At 52.2% G+C, this 18,303-nt stretch overlaps 6 protein-coding genes across 6 annotated transcripts; 2 read left to right on the forward strand and 4 right to left on the reverse strand.

Annotated features, from left to right (window-relative positions):
• Positions 1-245: 245 nt before the first annotated feature.
• Positions 246-15,237, forward strand: LOC122625102 (ceramide synthase). The gene is made up of 4 exons (XM_043805001.1): positions 246-992; positions 13,802-14,255; positions 14,330-14,659; positions 14,744-15,237. Exons 1-4 carry the CDS (start codon positions 580-582, stop codon positions 14,843-14,845), a joined length of 1,299 nt encoding a protein of 432 aa, XP_043660936.1. The 5' UTR covers positions 246-579; the 3' UTR covers positions 14,846-15,237.
• On the reverse strand, positions 4,067-7,722 carry LOC122625101 (nucleolar protein dao-5). The gene has a single exon (XM_043805000.1). The coding sequence runs from the start codon at positions 7,572-7,574 to the stop codon at positions 4,227-4,229; it is 3,348 nt and encodes a 1,115-aa protein (XP_043660935.1). The 5' UTR covers positions 7,575-7,722; the 3' UTR covers positions 4,067-4,226.
• On the forward strand, positions 7,811-8,961 carry LOC122625103. The gene has a single exon (XM_043805002.1). It carries the CDS (start codon positions 7,891-7,893, stop codon positions 8,905-8,907), a length of 1,017 nt encoding a protein of 338 aa, XP_043660937.1. The 5' UTR covers positions 7,811-7,890; the 3' UTR covers positions 8,908-8,961.
• On the reverse strand, positions 8,980-13,685 carry LOC122625100. The gene has a single exon (XM_043804999.1). It carries the CDS (start codon positions 13,401-13,403, stop codon positions 9,015-9,017), a length of 4,389 nt encoding a protein of 1,462 aa, XP_043660934.1. The 5' UTR covers positions 13,404-13,685; the 3' UTR covers positions 8,980-9,014.
• Positions 15,238-15,979: 742 nt separating the features above from the next.
• Positions 15,980-17,404, reverse strand: LOC122625104 (DNA replication complex GINS protein PSF3). Its single transcript, XM_043805003.1, has 3 exons — positions 17,208-17,404; positions 16,735-17,129; positions 15,980-16,643 (listed from the first exon to the last, which is right to left on the reverse strand). The coding sequence occupies exons 1-3, from the start codon at positions 17,308-17,310 to the stop codon at positions 16,503-16,505; spliced, it is 639 nt and encodes a 212-aa protein (XP_043660938.1). The 5' UTR covers positions 17,311-17,404; the 3' UTR covers positions 15,980-16,502.
• Positions 17,405-17,647: 243 nt separating this feature from the next.
• Positions 17,648-18,288, reverse strand: LOC122624783. Its single transcript, XM_043804482.1, has 2 exons — positions 18,150-18,288; positions 17,648-18,097 (listed from the first exon to the last, which is right to left on the reverse strand). The coding sequence occupies exon 2, from the start codon at positions 18,086-18,088 to the stop codon at positions 17,756-17,758; it is 333 nt and encodes a 110-aa protein (XP_043660417.1). The 5' UTR covers positions 18,089-18,097; positions 18,150-18,288; the 3' UTR covers positions 17,648-17,755.
• Between the last annotated feature and the right edge of the window lie 15 nt (positions 18,289-18,303).

Here is an 18,303-nt window from a genome sequence, read left to right on the forward strand (position 1 = left end):
GCAAGCTATCTTTTTATCGTTATCGCCGCAGTCATAGTTTATAATTATTAAGTTATTAATAGCGCTGTGTACGTGTGTAGTTATTTATAGCGCTGTGTCGATGCGCTAAAAAACAACTATGAGCTCAAACGCACTCTTGCACATCTGAATGCTGTTACACATTTGAACTCGCTTGCATTTTATCGGCACTGCTCGCCCGAAACAAATTTGGTATTTATTGGCGCTTGGTATGCGGCCACACTGCCCGATAGGCACGCACAATCGAAGAACGATTGCCACCGATAGGTTGCGACGACGAATCCGCACGAATCCATGAGCCCTCGCACCGCCGAGTCTTCCAGCTCCTCCCGATCGCCCAGCCGCCCAATCGTCATGTCCCAGACGCAGTGCCGCCAGTAAACAACCGCAGCCGAGTGAAGTCCGCAGCCCGCCGTCAGCGGGAGCAGCAGCGTCAGGAGTCCGGAATCCGGTACCCGGAATTCGTTTCCCGGTTTCCGCAACAGGTTGCGTTGCCTTCGACATCAGAAGGGTTTTAGTGCGAGGATTTTGGCCGTGTGTGGAGTGCGTCCACGCGCCAGGATGCAGCAGCGCCGCCAGCCGGCAAATGGCAACGGAGCAGGAGGAGGAGGAGGAACCACCGCCGCCGCCGCCACCACCGCCGTTCGTCCGGAGGAGCAACAGCCATTATTGGGTCAGGATGCTGGCGCCAAGAAGGCGGGAACGCCGGGCAAGGCAACGGGACGCGGCTGCTACTTCTCGCTGGCCTTCTCCATCGGTTCGATGGGTTTGGCCTGCGGCAGCCTGTGGCAGATACCCAACAGCAGTGACCGCATCTCGCTGCAGCGCGGCCTGGTGCTCACCTCGCTGGGATTCATCTACTTTGTGTCGCTAACGGACTTCTGCAACAAATACCTGCTGGAGACGACGCATGGCCAGCGCTTTCGTCGCAAGTACCGCCTGATGATGTCCGACGTCCTGGAGATCACCAACAAGTGAGTAGGAGGGCGGACGCCCACTCAATTCACGGATGCGGCTGTTGCACGCACATTCGTATCGATTTTCCCGCACTGCCCACCCACACACGCACTTACTGCACTTGCGTTATGCAGTCAGGGGGGGAGTGGGGGTGGGCACCATTCCCAATCCCCAATTCCCATTTCCCGAATGCCTTTTGTTTTTGTGTCAAATAACTGTGGGGCAGCCAATAGCTGCCCTTTCATCGACCACATGATTCATGCAATCTATATTTATGCGTTTCTAATACTTATATAAGTTCATAATAATAGACACTTATGTTGGCCAATATCACCTCCATGCGTGCAACTGGAAAGATTCACGCACAAACGTAGTTGGTCAGTTGGTCTTTTAGGAAGGCATTCAGATAGCTAAAGATACAGCTGGCTGCTGCTGCTGTCATCGATTACGTATGTGGGCAATAAGTGGCTCAAGTAACAGGTATTCTCAACATCAATCAAATTCGCGCCTTTGGGTGGCGCGTGACTCACTCAGTGACATGCTGTTGAGCTGAATTTGGCCAAAGTTGAAGCATAATTAGATTACACTATGAAGTGGAACCCTACTCAAGTGGTGGGCACTTCAACTTTTCCTTTACCTTCGGCCTTATCTAGGGAAATATATTACGCGGGCGCGTATTCATAGTGCCTTACCCAGTTTTAAGTACACACTCTGGAGGGCCCTTCCCCCTTGCCCTTCCCCTCCATGGACGTAGACGGATGAAAGCCCGTAGTATAGTAGTATACACAAAGCTTAGCTGGACAGTGGCTGTGGGCTGTTGTCCCCGACATTCGGCAATGGCGTTCCTTAGCCGACGCTGATTTATATCATCATCATCTCGAGCGCAGCGACATGCGGGTCAAGGTCTTGCGGCGGGCGTGGGGCGTGGGATGTGGGAGGTGGGCAGTGGGAGGCGAGGAGGAGCCGTGTGGACGATGGGATAGAACGGGTTTTGGCTCAAGGCTAGTCGGTTTCAGTTTCGAAGCGGAATAATTGCGGGGGGAAACAACTATCAATCGACTTGAAACGCAATTCATCAGCCAGTGGAACATGCTCTCTTTTCTCTCGCACAAATATCCTTCATTCGCCAGGAGAAATGCACTTGTCCATTGGGCATTAGCATTAGCATTGGCATTTGCACAGTAATGTGATCTGTTCTCCCTGTTTGAGTGCACAGTGAAGCGAGCACAATTATTTGAGAGAATCAAATTTCACAGCTTTTCAATTCGCCTGATGCAAGCGTACAACAACACGGTCATTCATTGGTAATTGCCCAACTATGGAGTACCCCCTTGCCCAACTATTTGCCCCGCAATCCCAAGTGTTAATTAAACTGTGTGTAGAATTGTTTAACGCGCTTAAATTGAGTTTTTCCCCCCTGCGATTGCATACACATTTGTACATTTGTACATTTGTCATGATGAAACAGAGAGTGCCGGTCTATGTGTAGTGTATTGCCATGTGCGGCCAATTCGCTGAGCAGGTGTTACACAACCCGATCTCTGGACGGGAAGGGGTTCAATGTGCTTTATCAGAGCCGTAAACTTGGATAAGCACTCATCACATGCTTCCCACTCACTGCTTTCTTCTTCTACAATGAAGGGTATACTAGAACTTGGGTTTTTCTAGTTTCAACTTGAATTGAGCCAGCTTAGTGCTCTCAACTCGGCTTTCTGCCTTAATTCAGCTATTCAGATTGAATGGGTGGCATCTTTTAGTATCCGTCTGACCCGGACTACGCACCTTATCGTTCAAGTCCCTGCCAGACGACCCAATTTCCTGGTGGTTAATTGATTACCCACGATCGTTGTAAGTCCAACAGACGCACTTCACCTTCGCGTTGGGCGATAACGCAATCAGCCGGAGCTCTGGTGATTGGCCCCGCCTATCTTCGGCCGCCCTCTATCTATCCGGGTCTGTCTGTTCTGCTTGGCTATCGGGGAAACGAATCGATTTGGGTGAGCGAGTGCATCCAGCATTGATAAGCGATAAGCAGCGGCTGGTTGTTAGATGCTTAGGAGGCTTTCGAAAAGCTCGAGGGAATCGGAATCGGAAAACTGGGCATAACAAAGCAGCCAATCGACGTAGAAATATTCAACAAAAGTTTCCATCGCTTTTCGCCCACCCTCCCCTTGACTTTTGTCATACATCTTAATTGGACATAGTTGAGGCTATTTGTTTATTTGCATTACCGCTGGCTTGCTGGTTTGCTTGGATTGTGGACGTTGCGACCCAGTAACCGATATCCAAATCACATTCGATTCGGTTGCCCGCCGTGGCCCGGCCCAGATATACGGCACCTGTACGCGAATACATATAGTTTCGCATGTGTGTATAGTGTATGTGCGTATAGTATAGTAGCCTATGTCTATATAGTAAACACTAGACACCTTTGGGGCCATTCATTAGGCAGAAGCGGCGGCGCTTCTAATTGGAACTAATGCCCGCATTCGATGTGGGGACTTTGCATCGGTTCTGTTGCGCTGAGTCCAAGTCCCCTTCCCATTCCCCTTCCCATTCCCATTTTGATTCCGATTCAGTGCCAGAATGGAGCTACGGGTGCTCCCGGGTGCCACAGGGTGAGGTGCGTCAAGGTTAAGTGATCACTTTGCACTAGGCGGCGGAATCACGTTTGACTAATTGATTGCGTGGGCAAATGGGTCACAATCTAGGCGCTAGAGCACAACTGCTGCTAGAAGTGGAGAGCGAACTTATGAAGTTATTCACTAAATCCCGAGTATTACATCAACCAATTATATTCGCAGCACTCCAGCTAATTCGAGTCTATTTCAAGCGCCTTCATTATCGCTTCGCACATTAGTTTGGGGCGCCAGTTCTGCGCTAATGACCAACATCCTGGCATTGAGCAATCGCCACAGCACAGGCCACAGCAGGACCTTGACCCGGTTCCACCACCCTTGACCTTTTGTGGGTGCGCCTGGTGAAGTCATCGTCTTCGCCATTGCGTGGACTCCTTATTCGTTGAGCTTATACTAGAAGGGAGATTAGCTGGCTTTTAGGGTATTGTGTTACCATTTCTAGTTGAATGGCAATTTATTCAAAACCTACAAAATCATGTCGTAATTTTTAGCGGTTAAAAAAGAAAGGATCTGTTAAATCTATTCATGCTACAGAGATCAATTGTTTAGTTTGGCTTGTAGTCCACGATGCCAGATACTTGCTGGTCCACTTCCGATTCCGGGAAGCTCTTATCACTTGCGCAACTTGCCCCTTCCCTTGGACTTGGACTTCCGCTTCTTGGAAGTGCGGCGGCTTTTAGTCTTGCTTGCGCCACAGTTGCTGCTCGACGTGGAGCTGATGCTGATGGAGCTGCTGCTCACGGGGAACTCACTGACTTGCACCTCGCCAGGATGGAAGCTCACGGATTTGGTGCCCTCCTTGCGTTCCTGCGCCGGAAGGTCCCTTTGATCCTGCCTCTCAGCCAGCAGCTTCTGCTCCCGCTGCTCGATGTCGTCGTAGGTGATGGCCCGAATCATCATCGGCTCGCCTGGCAGAATAAAGTGGTCCGAGTCCGACATGGAGTGTTCAAATTGCACCGGAGAATGATATGATATGGGAGCACCGGTTGCCGTGCAAAGGCGATTGGCTTCTGGTTGATAGTTGACTGGCTTGGGCAAGCGGGAACCAGATTTCCAGATGGACGACACCTGCTGCAGGGCGCTCATTTCACTCTTCGCAGCATCGCCACCACCAAAGCCCGGCTCTTGCAACGATGAGGGCAGCTGGTCAGCGCCACCGGCGGCGCGCACTTGGCGACTGGAGCGCCGACGGCGATGACGAGTGGATTTGTCCTCGGGATAGGGCATCTGGGCCAGCTGCTGCATCATCGACTTGTAGCGCGCATCCAGCTTGAGTGGCGGCACCTCGTACGGCGCATTCAGAGCTGCCTCGGGATCTAGCAGAATCTTTGACTTAGCTGCCGGCTGTGGCGAAGACTCTGTGCTCTGCAAAGGTGCATCCTCCAGCGGCAGAGGCATTCCGCCCAGTGCCTGCAGCTCGGGATCCAGCTTCTCTGATCCCTCCTCCGCGGTGTTTGGCTGATCTTCATCTTTGGCCGCCGCCGCCGCTGCTGCTGCTTTTCTACTTGCCCGCCTGGAGCGTCGATTGGGCGAAGGAGGAGCGTTAAGTTGACGCACCATTGGGCGGTAGAGGTAGCGTACCACCTGTGGCTTCCTGCCACGCTTGAGGGGAATCGACACAAAGTACTGGTAGCTCATGTCGATGCCGTCTTCCATGGTGCGCGGCACCTTGTGCTGTTCCTTTCGAATGATCTTGCCAACAGTGGTGGCTTCTGGTTTGTGCGCTTCTGGGTGCGGCACCACTTTTGGGCTTCCAGTGGACGTGGACGGCTGGCTGGTTCTATTCACCGAAACGGGAGGAGTTCTCCTGGTCCCAGCTGGAAGCCTCGATAAAGTTTTGGTTTCTTCGATGTACGGATTCCTTGTTATTCTGGTCTTCGACTCTCTAGACCGCAGAAGCAACGAGCTCTTGGAAGGCGACCTCATTGGCTGTCTTCCAGCCTTCGGTGGCGTAACATACTGATTCACTGGATGTTGCACTGCTGACTCCTTGGGATGACTTATCGTAAGGTTCCTAACCGGGCTCTTTGAGTCATTTCTCTGCTGACTCGCCGCTCGCACCTTTCGTTGATTTGTATATGGCCTAGAACGGTCTATGGACTCGTCCAAATAACAATTGGTGTGCTGTTTCGCCGCTTCGTCCTTGTGCAGATTAGAGGTAGATGTCTTCGGCTGCTCCATTGGTTGAATGACCCACGAATCCTTGAAAGGTTCATTGGTCGCAGCAGCTGACTGATTTCTGGGCTGGTTCATGAGCAGATAAATGGAGGGCTTTCTGGAGGGATCCTTTGCTGAGAATGCTTCATACGTATTGGAATCCTTCGGTAGATCGTCCTTGGATCGGTGCATCAGGGCAGCTTCCTTCAGTTGGGCGGTTAGCTGATTGACGACATGATTAACCGACTGACTGATTGGATTCGGCACCTTGACCATGGGCGTGAACTTTGGTGGCGAAATCGATTGCACCATGGGTGCATTCATTGCCATCCTCGTTTTGGCGTTGCCTTTCTGCACGGGCAGCTTGTCCTGCTCCTGCTCCTTCTTCTGCTCCTGCTCCTTCCCCTGCTCCTGCTCCTTCTCCCGCTCCTTCTCCTTCTCCTTGGGATTTTGATTCTCCGGCGACTTCACGTCGCCTTTCGATGAGACAGGCTGCATGATCTTAATCACCGTCGAGGTCAGCTTGATGGCCTTGCTGCCCACTGCACCTTGGACCGCGGGACTCAGTTGCTCGGTGGTGGGCGTCCTGATCCCGTTCCTGCACTCAATCACACTGGTGCCGCTGCTGGTTGTATTCGAGTGGGGACTTGAGCTGGACGCACTGCCAACTACACCGTTCTCCGTAGTGCAGCTGCTGGAGTTCGAACTGCTGCTCATGGCTGGGCTCTGAAGGCGACTCTGGCTGGGAACGGGACTACTGGCGTCCGGACTGGCAGAGCAGGAGATCGGCCCGGTGGCCACCTGCTCTGGCGGCAATGTCTGGACGAGGGCGGGGAACAGGGTTATGGTTGTGGAATCACGCAGAGGCACATCCTTCACCGCCACAACTTCGGCTGAACTACTGGGCGAGCTGCTTGGCGATCTAAAGGATGATGGTTGGGACAGTGGACTTGGTAACCTACTGGCTGACCAGTTGGGGGACCTACTTCGTGAACGACTGCTCGTCTGGTTTCTGGTGCGCCGTGGATCCATCTGGCGCAGCTGCGCCTGCATCAGCTCATCCACGTGCATGATCCGCTGGCTGGGCACACGGAATATGCGCGATGCGCCCGAGCGCCCCTTGCTCCTGGTCCGCCCAACCTGCTCAGCCGGCAAAGGCATCAGCAGCTGCGACCTGTGCAGTTGACCACCACCACTGCTGCTACTGCTGCTGCTGCTGCTGCACCGTTGCCACAAGTGTGCGGCGTGCTGCTCCTTGCGCTCCTGCGAGCCGCAGGCCTGTTTCGGGAAACTATCCTCGGAGGAGGACTCGCTGCACGGCGTAAAGCTCTGCGACGGCTTCATGATCCACTTCAACTCGTTTACCCGGCGGGACATGGGTATCCTGGCAGCTGCCGGGTTTGCTGGCCTTCGACGCAACGTGGATGTGGCCGTGGTTTGCATAACCCTCGTGGTAACACCACCACCAGTTGCCCTTTTGGGCACTGGCTTGCCTGCATCTGCTGCAGCAGTTGCTCGACTTGCTGGTTTCTTGGGCACAGCTCCAGCTGCTGATGGTGCACTTGCTCCATTCAATGGTCTCGGGTTCGACTTGGCTGGCGGCTGTGATGCACCAGTTCCTCCTCCCAATCTAGAAGCTCCTGCTGCATGTGCACCTTGCTTCCGTTGACTTGCTGGCTGCGTTGCAGCACCTGCAGCACCTTTTGGGGTGACACCAGTTCCCGTTCTGGTCCTGAGCGTCGTGTTTCGATTTGCTGGAGTACGACGGCCTCCGCCCAAGAATTTTGACATCTCCGTGGACATTGCGCCTATGCCGAAAGTTTTGTGGTGGGTCGTTTGGTCGAACGGGAATTTCAATTGATCTCAAAATTTAGTTTTTGTGCTTTTTCTCAATGGTTAAAAACGATTTTGTTTAATTTTTATTCGATAATTTAACATAATGATTGGTAAAGGGAGTGAATAGTAATGACATACAGCGGAGGTACCTACTGTGATGTGGAAAAATAGTTGTATAATGAAATGGCTGTTAAGTTAAAGCCATGGCTTTGTTTTCAATCTGGAAGTCAACCTTTCGACAAGCAAACCCCAAAATTGTAGTTTCTCGGCGAGATTGTGGGAGATGTGCTGTGCACCGATCTGCGGACCTTCGATGTGCTGCCCACCAGCTGGTCGTGCGCCACTGCAGCCACTGCATCCGTCGACGGTCTACCAGTGCTGTCCGTCCGCCAAGTGCACACTGTGCTGCCACAACGAGTCGAAGCACGATTGCCACTGCACCTGCCAGCGCAACAGGCACATTGTGGAGGCGTTCAGCTGCCTGTTCCGGGTGAGCAAGTTCCAGATCCTGACCACGCTCTTCCTACTCGCCTACCACGAGAGTAGGCCACTGCCGCGCTACCCGCGCGACCGCACCTGGTCGGTGATGGAGAACGTGAAGGCGCCGTACACGGAGCTGCACGACCTGAGGATCTACGACAGCATGTTCGATCGCTGTGGCCACCGCATCGATCCGCTGGACCGCAGGAACACGTACAAGCTGTTGCGCCTGATCTTTCTCGGCCCGGTGCTGGTGGCGGAGCAGCGCACCCAGCTGCTGGCCATGTTGTACAAGCTGAATGCCCGTGCCGCCTGTCCCGTGGATCTCGGTGGCCTGCTGTCGGTGCTGCAGCATGTGAAGCTGGACGAGCTGGTGTGCGGCATCTTGGAGCAGGACGGACGCACGAAGCGCTTCCACAGCGGGCGGCAGTGCATGGAGCTGTGCAATCTGTACCAGAAAGTGGTCGCCACGGACAAGGATGCGGTGATCAAGAAGCGTCGCCGGCGCAAGGCCAAGTCCAAGAGCAAGGATGCGGATGCACAGAAGAAGCCGCGCCGCACCATCACCGCGCAGATCTACTGCACCCGTCGCGTTCCGGAACCGGATGACATGAGCTCACGCAACGAGGGCACAACGCCCATCGTTCGCAGCACCGCCACCTCCTTGCGCCACTCCTCCAACAGGAAGAGCTGGGCGCCGGCCAATCGGAGCAGCGCCAATGCCTCGGAGAAGGGATCTCGCCGCGGCTCACGCAACTCCGCGGGCTCGCCGAAGAGGAACAAGCCGGAGGGAGTGCGAATGCAGGGCGGCGATCGATAGAGCACCAAGTGTCCCCCATCTGTCTTTAATCTCGGTCCATCGTCATTTACTAAATTCAAGTATTTACTATAGTTTATTGGTCACAAAATGGTGCAGTTCGTGTTGAGTTATGTCCTGCGCCTACACCGCGGACTGGGCAGATACTCGCCGAGCACTTGCTCCTCGAGGAGACCTGTGTAGGTGGGCGGGATGACCATGGTATCCAGCGAGGGACAGTCCAAGCTGTCATCTGCGTCCGCCTCATCGTCACTGGAGGACGATTGCGTTGAATCGGAATCATTCTGTGCCCCCTGTTTGGATGTCGGGATTGCAGAGGAGGCGTGTTTGGCTCTCAAGCTCTCGAAAAAAATGGCCAGTGGCGTGGGATTGGACAGTTTTTCGGGCTTATCGGATAAACTGGCAGATCCTGCGGCCTGCCGTCCACCACCTTCCATCCTGAACGTCGACTGATCCCTTTCCACATTTCGCCTGGCATGGCAGCTGTTGGGGATTTCATTCCTCAGCGGATAGTTCTCGTAGTGGGTCGCTGTGGATGGTCTGCTGTAAAGTGAAGCTTCGTCCATGTGGTTTTTCGCGCCCTGAGCTTGGAGATGGGAGACATTGTTTGAATGCAGCACCCTCATTTGGTTTTGATACGGCCCAGTTGACAATGCAGGTTCCAAGTTGGTCGGATTCTGTTCTTGGCTGTAGCCCCTTTGCGGGTAGTAATCCAGTTGCGAATGGTGTCTCGATCTGGGCCGAGTTCCTCCCAGAGCCTGGACCACACCTCTAAGACCCTGAGCAGCGGCTCTTATGGCTCCAGCGCGATCCCTGCCCGGGATCGGACTTTCTGGGTATGTGGACTGGGCGGCGTAGGAGGTATTCCTTGGGCTTTCCGGTAGTTGGAGGTAGTTGTTCTGTGTGTAACATGGCGAGCCTTCCGCCTGATCTTCCCACCCTTGGCTAGCATTGTTTGGATAGTGACAAGGTGCTTGGTACTCTGGTACCCAATCGGGGGTTTGCTGAACTGCTGCGTTTTCTAGATGGTACTGTGGATACTGTGGAAACATGACCATATGTTGGTGTTTCAGCAGCGCTGGCGGAGGAGGCGGCGAAGGCGGTGGACGCTGGGTGCGCAGTAGAGTGCGAGCATGGTGATGCTGTTGTGGCTCCCACCTCATGGCCTCACTGAACAACATGGCCTTGTGGCGTCTGCAGGCACTGGGCAGTGGAGTGGAACTGGGCTGAGGATAGGGTGCATCCAGCGGGGGATTGTGGTATCTGCAGCAATAGCAATGCTCATCCTGCTGCTCCCCCTGGTCCACATGGACCAGCTCTTGTGCTGGGTCCACACTGGCCACCGAGGGGGCGGGCGCACAGGGACACCGGACACTGTCCGTGTTGGAGCTGAGCGCCCGGATGGAGGTGGTGGAGCGCAGGGAGCGACAACTACACCGGGATGCCTCCACCTCGCCGCCTCCCGGCTGTGTGTCTGTGTAGTATCTGCGACCCGTCTCCAAATGCGGTGGTGCAGTGCTGGGAAGCGAAGCCTGATATTGAATTGGCGCCTTCCTGGTGGTTGAATTTCGGTATGGTGATTGGGTTTGGGTATTTCCCCGCGACCAAGCTCTCGAGTACTGACTGGAGTAGACATCGGAGTAAGAGGGATACGTGGAGTTGGATTGAAATCTCTGCCTTTGCTCCCGCTTCTTTCCTGGCTCCCGACTTTTCTGCGTCCAGTAGGATGCATCCGAAATGTTAGGAGTATCTGGCGTTCTCTTTGGTGCAGCCCACCGTTGGCCGCTGGAGGAGCGCTCTCGATGCGAGGAGCGTTCGGTGGAACTGCAGGAGGAGGGTCTCTTCTGACTTCGCTTTTGGCTTGGACTGCGAGTGGATGGGTTCGCTACTCGTTGGCTTTTCGGAGATGTGCCTCTGGATGATCCTCGGGATGAGGTCTTCTCATTGGGATTTCCCCCTTGGCTGCTGCCAAGCTCCTGATCTTGACTCGTCGCTGATGGAGCATCGCATCGCTCACGATCCTGCTTCCTTTTCTTGGCTTTGCGAAGACTGCGAAGCTTCACTGTGGCTGAACTGGTGATGCCCAATCTCTTGGCTGTGAAGTCATCTGGCAACAAAGCACCCATTATCCGCGGCTTAGATTTCGGCGTAATTATGGGTTTCGAATGGGATTTGCCTTGGATCCTGGACCGTTCGGATGAAGATGCTCTTGAAGCTTCAGTGGATTGCTGGCGTAGTGGTGCTTTAGCTGTAGTTCTGCTTGGAACTGGTGCCTTAGACTTGGGTCTCTTCCGCGCCACGCGCTTCATTAGCTGATGGAAATCATTGGCCAAATAGCAGGCCCTAACGCGATGTCCACACTTCAAGTAGTCCAACTCACTGTTGGACTTGCGTGTCACCTCGGCACTTTGGAGCACCTCTTGTTGGGCTTCAGCCAGCGCGAAAGTGCACTTGCTGACGGGCGGCAGTTGGAAGGATTGCTGCGGCAGTGCGCACTTGCAGTCGGGTTGGCATTGTGCCACCTCCAAGTGGGACTGCTCCTGCTGCACTGGATTCCAACCCGCTAAAGTTCGTTCGCTGGCGGGTGTGCGAAACGGCAAGGACTGCTCGCTGTTCGCCTGCTCCGGATGGCAGTTGTGGAAACGATTTTCGGCCAAGGATGCGGGTCTCAGTGTGATGCTGCTGTCGCCCTGCTCGATCCCTTCATTCCAATCCCCCTTGGCCTTCCTCCAGCTGCAGGGTGCCGGCTGTGAGGCAATGTGGAATGGCCGTTTTTTGTTCGGACGCACTTGTCCGTACCGCTCGCGGTTTTGTTGGTAGTTGGCGTTCAAATTGTAGAGCAGATGGCGACCTGGTTCGATGCAACGCTTGCAGATCCCAGTGAATCCGCTGAGGATGCCCCTGGGCTGGTGGCGGCACTGGCATTCCCTGGCCATTTCGGGTGAAGTTGATGATGAAACAGGCGAAGAAGTGGTCGAAGAAGCAGGCAAAGATGCAGGTGAAGACTCAGATGGACTGGCAGGTGCTGGAAGAGCAGATGGATAGGAAGACAGCGGCGAAAAGTGCGAGGGAGCATAGGCAGCTCTGTATGACTGCGGTTGCCGGCGGAAGCAGTAGGGGAATCTCCTCCGCCTCTCGGGATTCGTTTGCTGCCTGTCCTTTTGGTCTTCACCTCTGCGCCCCTGCCACCTTGCAGAGTGACGATTCTCGGAGGGACTCGACGATTGGGCAGTCTGCCCACTGTCCACCTGCCTGACCTTCTGGCCATCCGCTTTGGCCACCTGCTTGTCCACCTGCTTTCCACGCCATTGCTCCTGCGGCTCATCTTCAGATGTGGATGAATCGTCCATTAGTTTCTTTCCACTTCCCTTAGTCACCGCGCAGCACTCAGTGGGGCAGGTGTCATTGGTGCAGCAGCACTTCTTCAACTTCTCCGATTTCTCCTTCAAAGACTTGAAGCCCTTCTTCTCCGCCTGCTTCTTGGCGGGCTGCTTGGAGTCCTCCATTGGTCGGGATTCCAATGGTGGCCAATTTGGAGGCAGCACAGATGTGGCCACCGAATCGTCGCCCAGAAATCGCTGCTTCAAATTCGGATGGCGCTCGCCACACGGACAACATGGCTCGGTGTCGCCCCAGTGATGCATCGAGATGCCGTAAAGCGGACAGCTCTCGCTCATGGCCGCCTCGTAGCTGGCCAGGATGCGAAAGAACTCCGGCGAAATGCGACGGAAACGCGCCGGATCGAGACGCCGTTGTGGCGCCTGGCGCAAGTCGAACTTGCGGCGCAGGCACGGCAACAGCGGCTCCGTCCGGAGTGCCTCCAAGCAATCGCTGGCCACGGGCTGTCCATCGGCCTGGAAGGGGCAGCCACAGGATGCACCTGCCTGTCGCTTCAGGCAGGAGCAGCTGCCTCCTCGCGATGGACAACGCTGGCCAGCCCGCTCCCAGTGGAACCTTCTTTGCTTGCCACCCTTACTGTGCATCTCCTGCGCTTGGGCATTGCCGATGAGAAAGGGGTTACCATTACCCACGCGTGGTTCCGTGGTGGGAATGCAGGCTGCCACCTTGCCCCCAGACTCCTCTGCATCCTTCATTTGGGTAGCTCCAGACTTGCTGACTGGCTGCTGGCGACAAGGCGTCGAGCTGCCCTGTTTCTGTCCCGACTTCTTGCTGTCCTTATCCGCCAGTCCATCGCCCAGGGCGGCCAGCTCCTCGGGGCTGAGCTTGTCCAGAAATACCTTCTGCTTGCGGAACCACTCGGTGGCCAGATCGGGCACAAGTAAACGCTCCGACTTCCGGCTTCCGCCGGACAGGAGCTGCTCGAAGAGCGAGCAACGCGACGTCTTGCCTTCGAGGCCTGAAGATTGCGGTGGAAAGTTGCTCATGCCCTTCTGGACGAAGCGGTCCAGGCAGCCGGTGGAGCGGGAGGTGCCGGTCTCCAGCAGCCGGGTTAGGTACTGTCGCATGGCTCGCTCCGGACCAGGATCACATGGCTCCATTTCCGGTGCCTTGGGATATGGGGAGGGTAAAGCTGACAGTTGGGTGGGATGACTTCTTCCGGCGGGTTACCAACAATTTTGATGATTTTCCAAATAATTTATGAGTTTTGTCGAAATCTGAAGGTTCAATTGAATTTTGAGTCATCAGAACGAAATCGCAAACTGTGAATCTAAGCCCAAGTCTCACAACCTTGATACGATAAGGTAAAATGCGTCATGCTAGCTTATTGCTTTTGTTTATCACATAATTGGGGTAGGAGACACAAATATAAAGGGGGAATTGTATGATTATTATTGGAACAATATGAGACTTAGAGAAAAGGCTTCCCTATCCCATCGTATTACTATCTAATGCGTATGCCTAGAAAATGTATATTAAAACTCGCCTATCCTTCCAGAATCGTATCGGCCATCCAGGCCTCGTTCTCCTTCCTCGTGGGACTCATCGTCTGCAAGTCGACGTGCACCAAATCCTTCGTATATGCGTCCCACTTCTTGATGGAGGCGTACGGCTGGTTCGGCACCGCCTACTTTATGTACGACATCTGGTCGATGTACAAGGTGCACACCCAGAAGATCGCCGATAAGCTGCACCTGCTGCGCATCACCAAAGGTCAGCAGGGGGCGGTGGTGAGCAATGGTCATGCCAACGGCAAGGTCAACGGCAAGTCCGCGAGTGGCAACAACAACGGCAGCACTCCAACCAATCTGCACGAGATCTGCGACTACGATGGAGCCTGTGTCCAGATTCCCAAGGACGGCAGATGGGACTTCCTCAAGTATGTGGTCACGCACCCGGTCATGATGATACACCATGTCTTTATCGGAACGTTTGGATTGCTGGTGGTGACGGTGAGCACAACTTGGCACCACATACAACACATACATATATAGTTAATACATACCTATATTTCTACCGATTTCAGTACATCCGCGGTGGCGGCCACTGTATCTACAGCTACATGTTCATGATGGAGTTCTCCACGCCGTTCGTCTCGTTGCGCAGCATCCTGAGCACCATGCGCCTCAAGGACTCGCGCGTGTACATCGCCAACGGGCTGCTCATGCTGGCCACCTTCTTCGTGTGCCGCGTCTGCATGTGGCCATACGTGATGTGGCGCTACAGCCTGGCCATCGAGGCTGCGTCCCTGTGGTCGGCCATGTGTGGTCTGCCCCGAGGATGCCTCATCAGCATCGCCATACTGTTCTTGCCACAGCTCTACTGGTTCTATCTGATGGTTTTGGGGGCTCTCAAGGTGCGTGGCAGTTGAATGTGGTTGAATGCATACGAATCGTTCTGTCTTGCTCACTTTCATGTATCTCTTTCGTTTTCATTGCAGGTCTTTCTGCCGCAGAAGAGACGGCCACCCAACTCAGTCCTTGCGGCAAAGGATGCGGCCACGCCCACACCCCCCACCGCCGTTGTAAATGGCAAAAATTAGTGCAAATTGTATTTATTTTGAGGCAGAGTTCCAGCCGCATCCGTATTGCGGAGATCTTGCTATTGTTTATACATTTTTAACAATTTATTATACAACAACTACAACGACCCACTCTACCCACGACCCAGAAACCCAAGAACCGAAAATCGAAAACTGAAAACCGAATCGTCAGGACGGACGGAGAGTGAACACGGCAGCGGAATCGATGGCGGATTACAAATGAACAGAAGACCATGGACAGAACTTTAGTGTTAAAAATACATTATTTACTAAAAGGAAACTAAAGAACACGAAGAACTAAGAACAAGAACAAAACTAAAACTAAAACCAAATGCAGATAAGGCGAATAAACTATGTTGCTTATTTTTTGAAGCAAGCCCCATAACCATTAACGAATTAATGTTGCATTCAATTTCCGCTATATCCACGAAATCGATGTTGTTAATCGCCCCAAAAAGAAAATTGTCGAGGGGAAAGCTTGTGTTAATACCATAACCTGTTAGAAATATATATTGCGAATGCGGAAGGATAACTGAGAAGCATATGAAAGCCAAAAGAAATTGGCCAGATGCACGGCTAGGAATGTTCGATGTGCATATATTGATATATATATATACACATATATATTAATATTGTGAAATCGCGAGGCGCAAGTCAGCGATTTGTATAGTGATCAAAGAATATATAGATACCCGGGGACCGTAGATCATTTTTCGGCCATCTACGTAGAGAATAAGGTCAAATGGAAAACAATGTACAGTAGTTTGCTGCAATTTAACTACCAGCCGACCAGAACATATATTTTCTGAATTGCATATCACGATATTTTAAAATACAAAACTATTTGTAACCAGATTTTTAATCGTGCTATACTTTATCTTATACTTTAAATTCAAAAGCTGTACTACTGTTTGAAATATTTTGATATGCTCATTTGGCAACGCTTCATTTGATATTGATTTGTTTAACTATTTTCTTTATTAGAATATAAATATAAAAAACACATCTGTTACATTTACCACTTATAATAAATATGTATATTGGCCTATTTTGTGCGCTATAGCCTAACTTGTTTAGTTCATTACATTGAAGCATTGAAGACTCTTCCAAATAAAAACAAATAGCACAATCCAGACTTATAAGCATTACGGTCCCTGACATAGAATGAAGTCCTATTGGTTGCTTTTAAGAGAACTACCTATGTATGTACGCTGACATTGGTGTATGTTTATTTGTGAAATGTATGTGAAACTAGCACAAAATCAAATTTTAATTGAGCTTACAAGATTATAATTATATATGTAGTTAACTATTTATATGTAATAATGTGGCGCAACATCGTACAGGGATGCGCGGTTGTTTGGCTTATTGCCAAGTCCATGGAAAACGCGGACCGGCAGCTCTTAGGCATTTTATGTAAGACCGGTCCCAGATTGGATGCTTAGTTATGCGTAGATGTATGCGAAACCCATGTATTTTGAACTGTACAAATGGATTTAGCCGAGTGCATAGTGTAGATGAAGTGTATTTTTGAGAGGTCAGGCTGCCCCATGGCCACCGAACGAATGGACGAAATAAAGTTGCTACAGTTCCACAGTACATCCGTGTGTCTGGACTTGTTTACTCTGCTGGGCAGCTAGACTGCTGGACTGCTGGTTCACAAGGTGGCCCGTTTGCTGTTGGGCAGCACATCGCCCTCGTCATCGCTGCGATCCGCTCGTCGCCGCTTCTTTTGGTGCTCCTCCACCAGCTCCGAGGTGCGGATCTTGTTGCCCGTCATCTGCAGCCATTCGATGTACTGAAATGGATAATAGATAAGTTTTGTCAATGAAATGCCTGCCAGTTGGGGAATAAAGAGCTAACAAGTTTGGAAAGGGCAAAGAACCCACCTGACTGTTGGTGCGCACTCCAGCCTCGTGCAGCTTGGCCTCGATGTTGTCCAGTCGGTGCTCCGCTTTGGCCGCCTGTCCGTCGCTCTTTGAGATGTCCAGGAGGTGGCGTACCCTTTGGCGCAGCGTCTCGAAGATGATGCGCCCGATGACGTGGTTGCGATCGTAGGGCGTCAGATAACGACCGAACTCGTAGAAGTAAGGGTGCAGCCGTCCCAGTTCGATGTGGGTGGTCTCCGCCTCGCAGACGGCCTTGTGCACATTGCGATAGATGTCCGGCACGGCGACGGTGAAGTAGGCATTGTTTACCTTCAGCTCCTTGATGTACCACAGCGGCAGATTGACCGTCCTGCCCGGCTCCAGGTCATCGGATTCGGCACCGGAGTCCAGGAATCCTGCATGGAACTCGACATTAATGAAATTTCTGGCCAGGATGTGCGTCTAACCATCATAACATCATACAAAACACTTACCCATCCGCTGCAGCTTGGTGTTCACGCGGCATTCCACCTTCTCCTGGGTCACGAATATGTCCTCGATGGAGTAGTAGTTCGGAAAATAGTTCATTCCATTCATTGCGAGGCCAAGCTTTGTGATTCGTTGATGTTTATTTTAGGTAAATTCAATTTCTTAAGTGCGCGGCCTATCGCTAATCGATATCACAGGCATTTTGCCGGGGGTCTATCGAGGCTAAACCAGCTGTTCACCTGGTTAGATTTTATTTACTTATATGTGCAGGGATGCACAAACACTAGGAAGAGCGTGGGAGGGGGAGTACTGAAAACCGCGAAACTTAAATCGCAAACAGCACTTGCCATTTTTAGACAATAAATATTTTTACTCATAATGGTAACACATTAGAGGGTATAGAAACATTTGACAGTTAAAGAAACCATGATTATGCAAATTTCGTCCCGAAAAAAAAAACTTTATTTTGACTTCAACTTAGAATAATTGATAGCTTTTATAACACAGCTGCAGGGGATTCCTCTTCTGCGAGTCCGCAATGGTGATTGAGGCCCTAATCCTCCTCCTCCTCCTCATCGGATTGCTTAACTGCATCCTGCGGCGGCACTACAACATTCGTGTCAAAGATTCGGTAGCGACGTTGATAGAACACGGCGAATCCCACCATGAACAGGCTCAATGCGTAGATGCCGACAGCAGCGTTGTGGTTCCACATACTGGCGGTGTTCAGTCCGCCGTTTAGATCGAGAATTTCGACCACCGTCCCGGCGACGTTGTTGTCCAATTTGAAGAACAATATTCCACTTGAAATCATGAAAAGTGAAAGTAAGTGCAGCAAGTGCTTCTTATTGGCGACGAAAAACATCCAAACGTCCCTAAGAGCCATTTCGAGTATCTGTTGGGCGCAAGAATCAGACAAAAGTTTTGGTTTCAAAGAGTTCACTTACCCTATATTAGTTCATTCCGTAATATAAGAGAGCACACAACTTTTTCGTTTATGATTCTGATTTACAGTAAAAAGTTTAAAACTGACGCACGATAACGAGGGCTGGGGAGTGACAAGGACTTCAGCAGTTAACTGCCGCGTTGCTGAGCACTGGC

Source organism: Drosophila teissieri, chromosome X, assembly GCF_016746235.2.
Source record: "Drosophila teissieri strain GT53w chromosome X, Prin_Dtei_1.1, whole genome shotgun sequence".
NCBI classification, from domain to species: domain Eukaryota; kingdom Metazoa; phylum Arthropoda; class Insecta; order Diptera; family Drosophilidae; genus Drosophila; species Drosophila teissieri.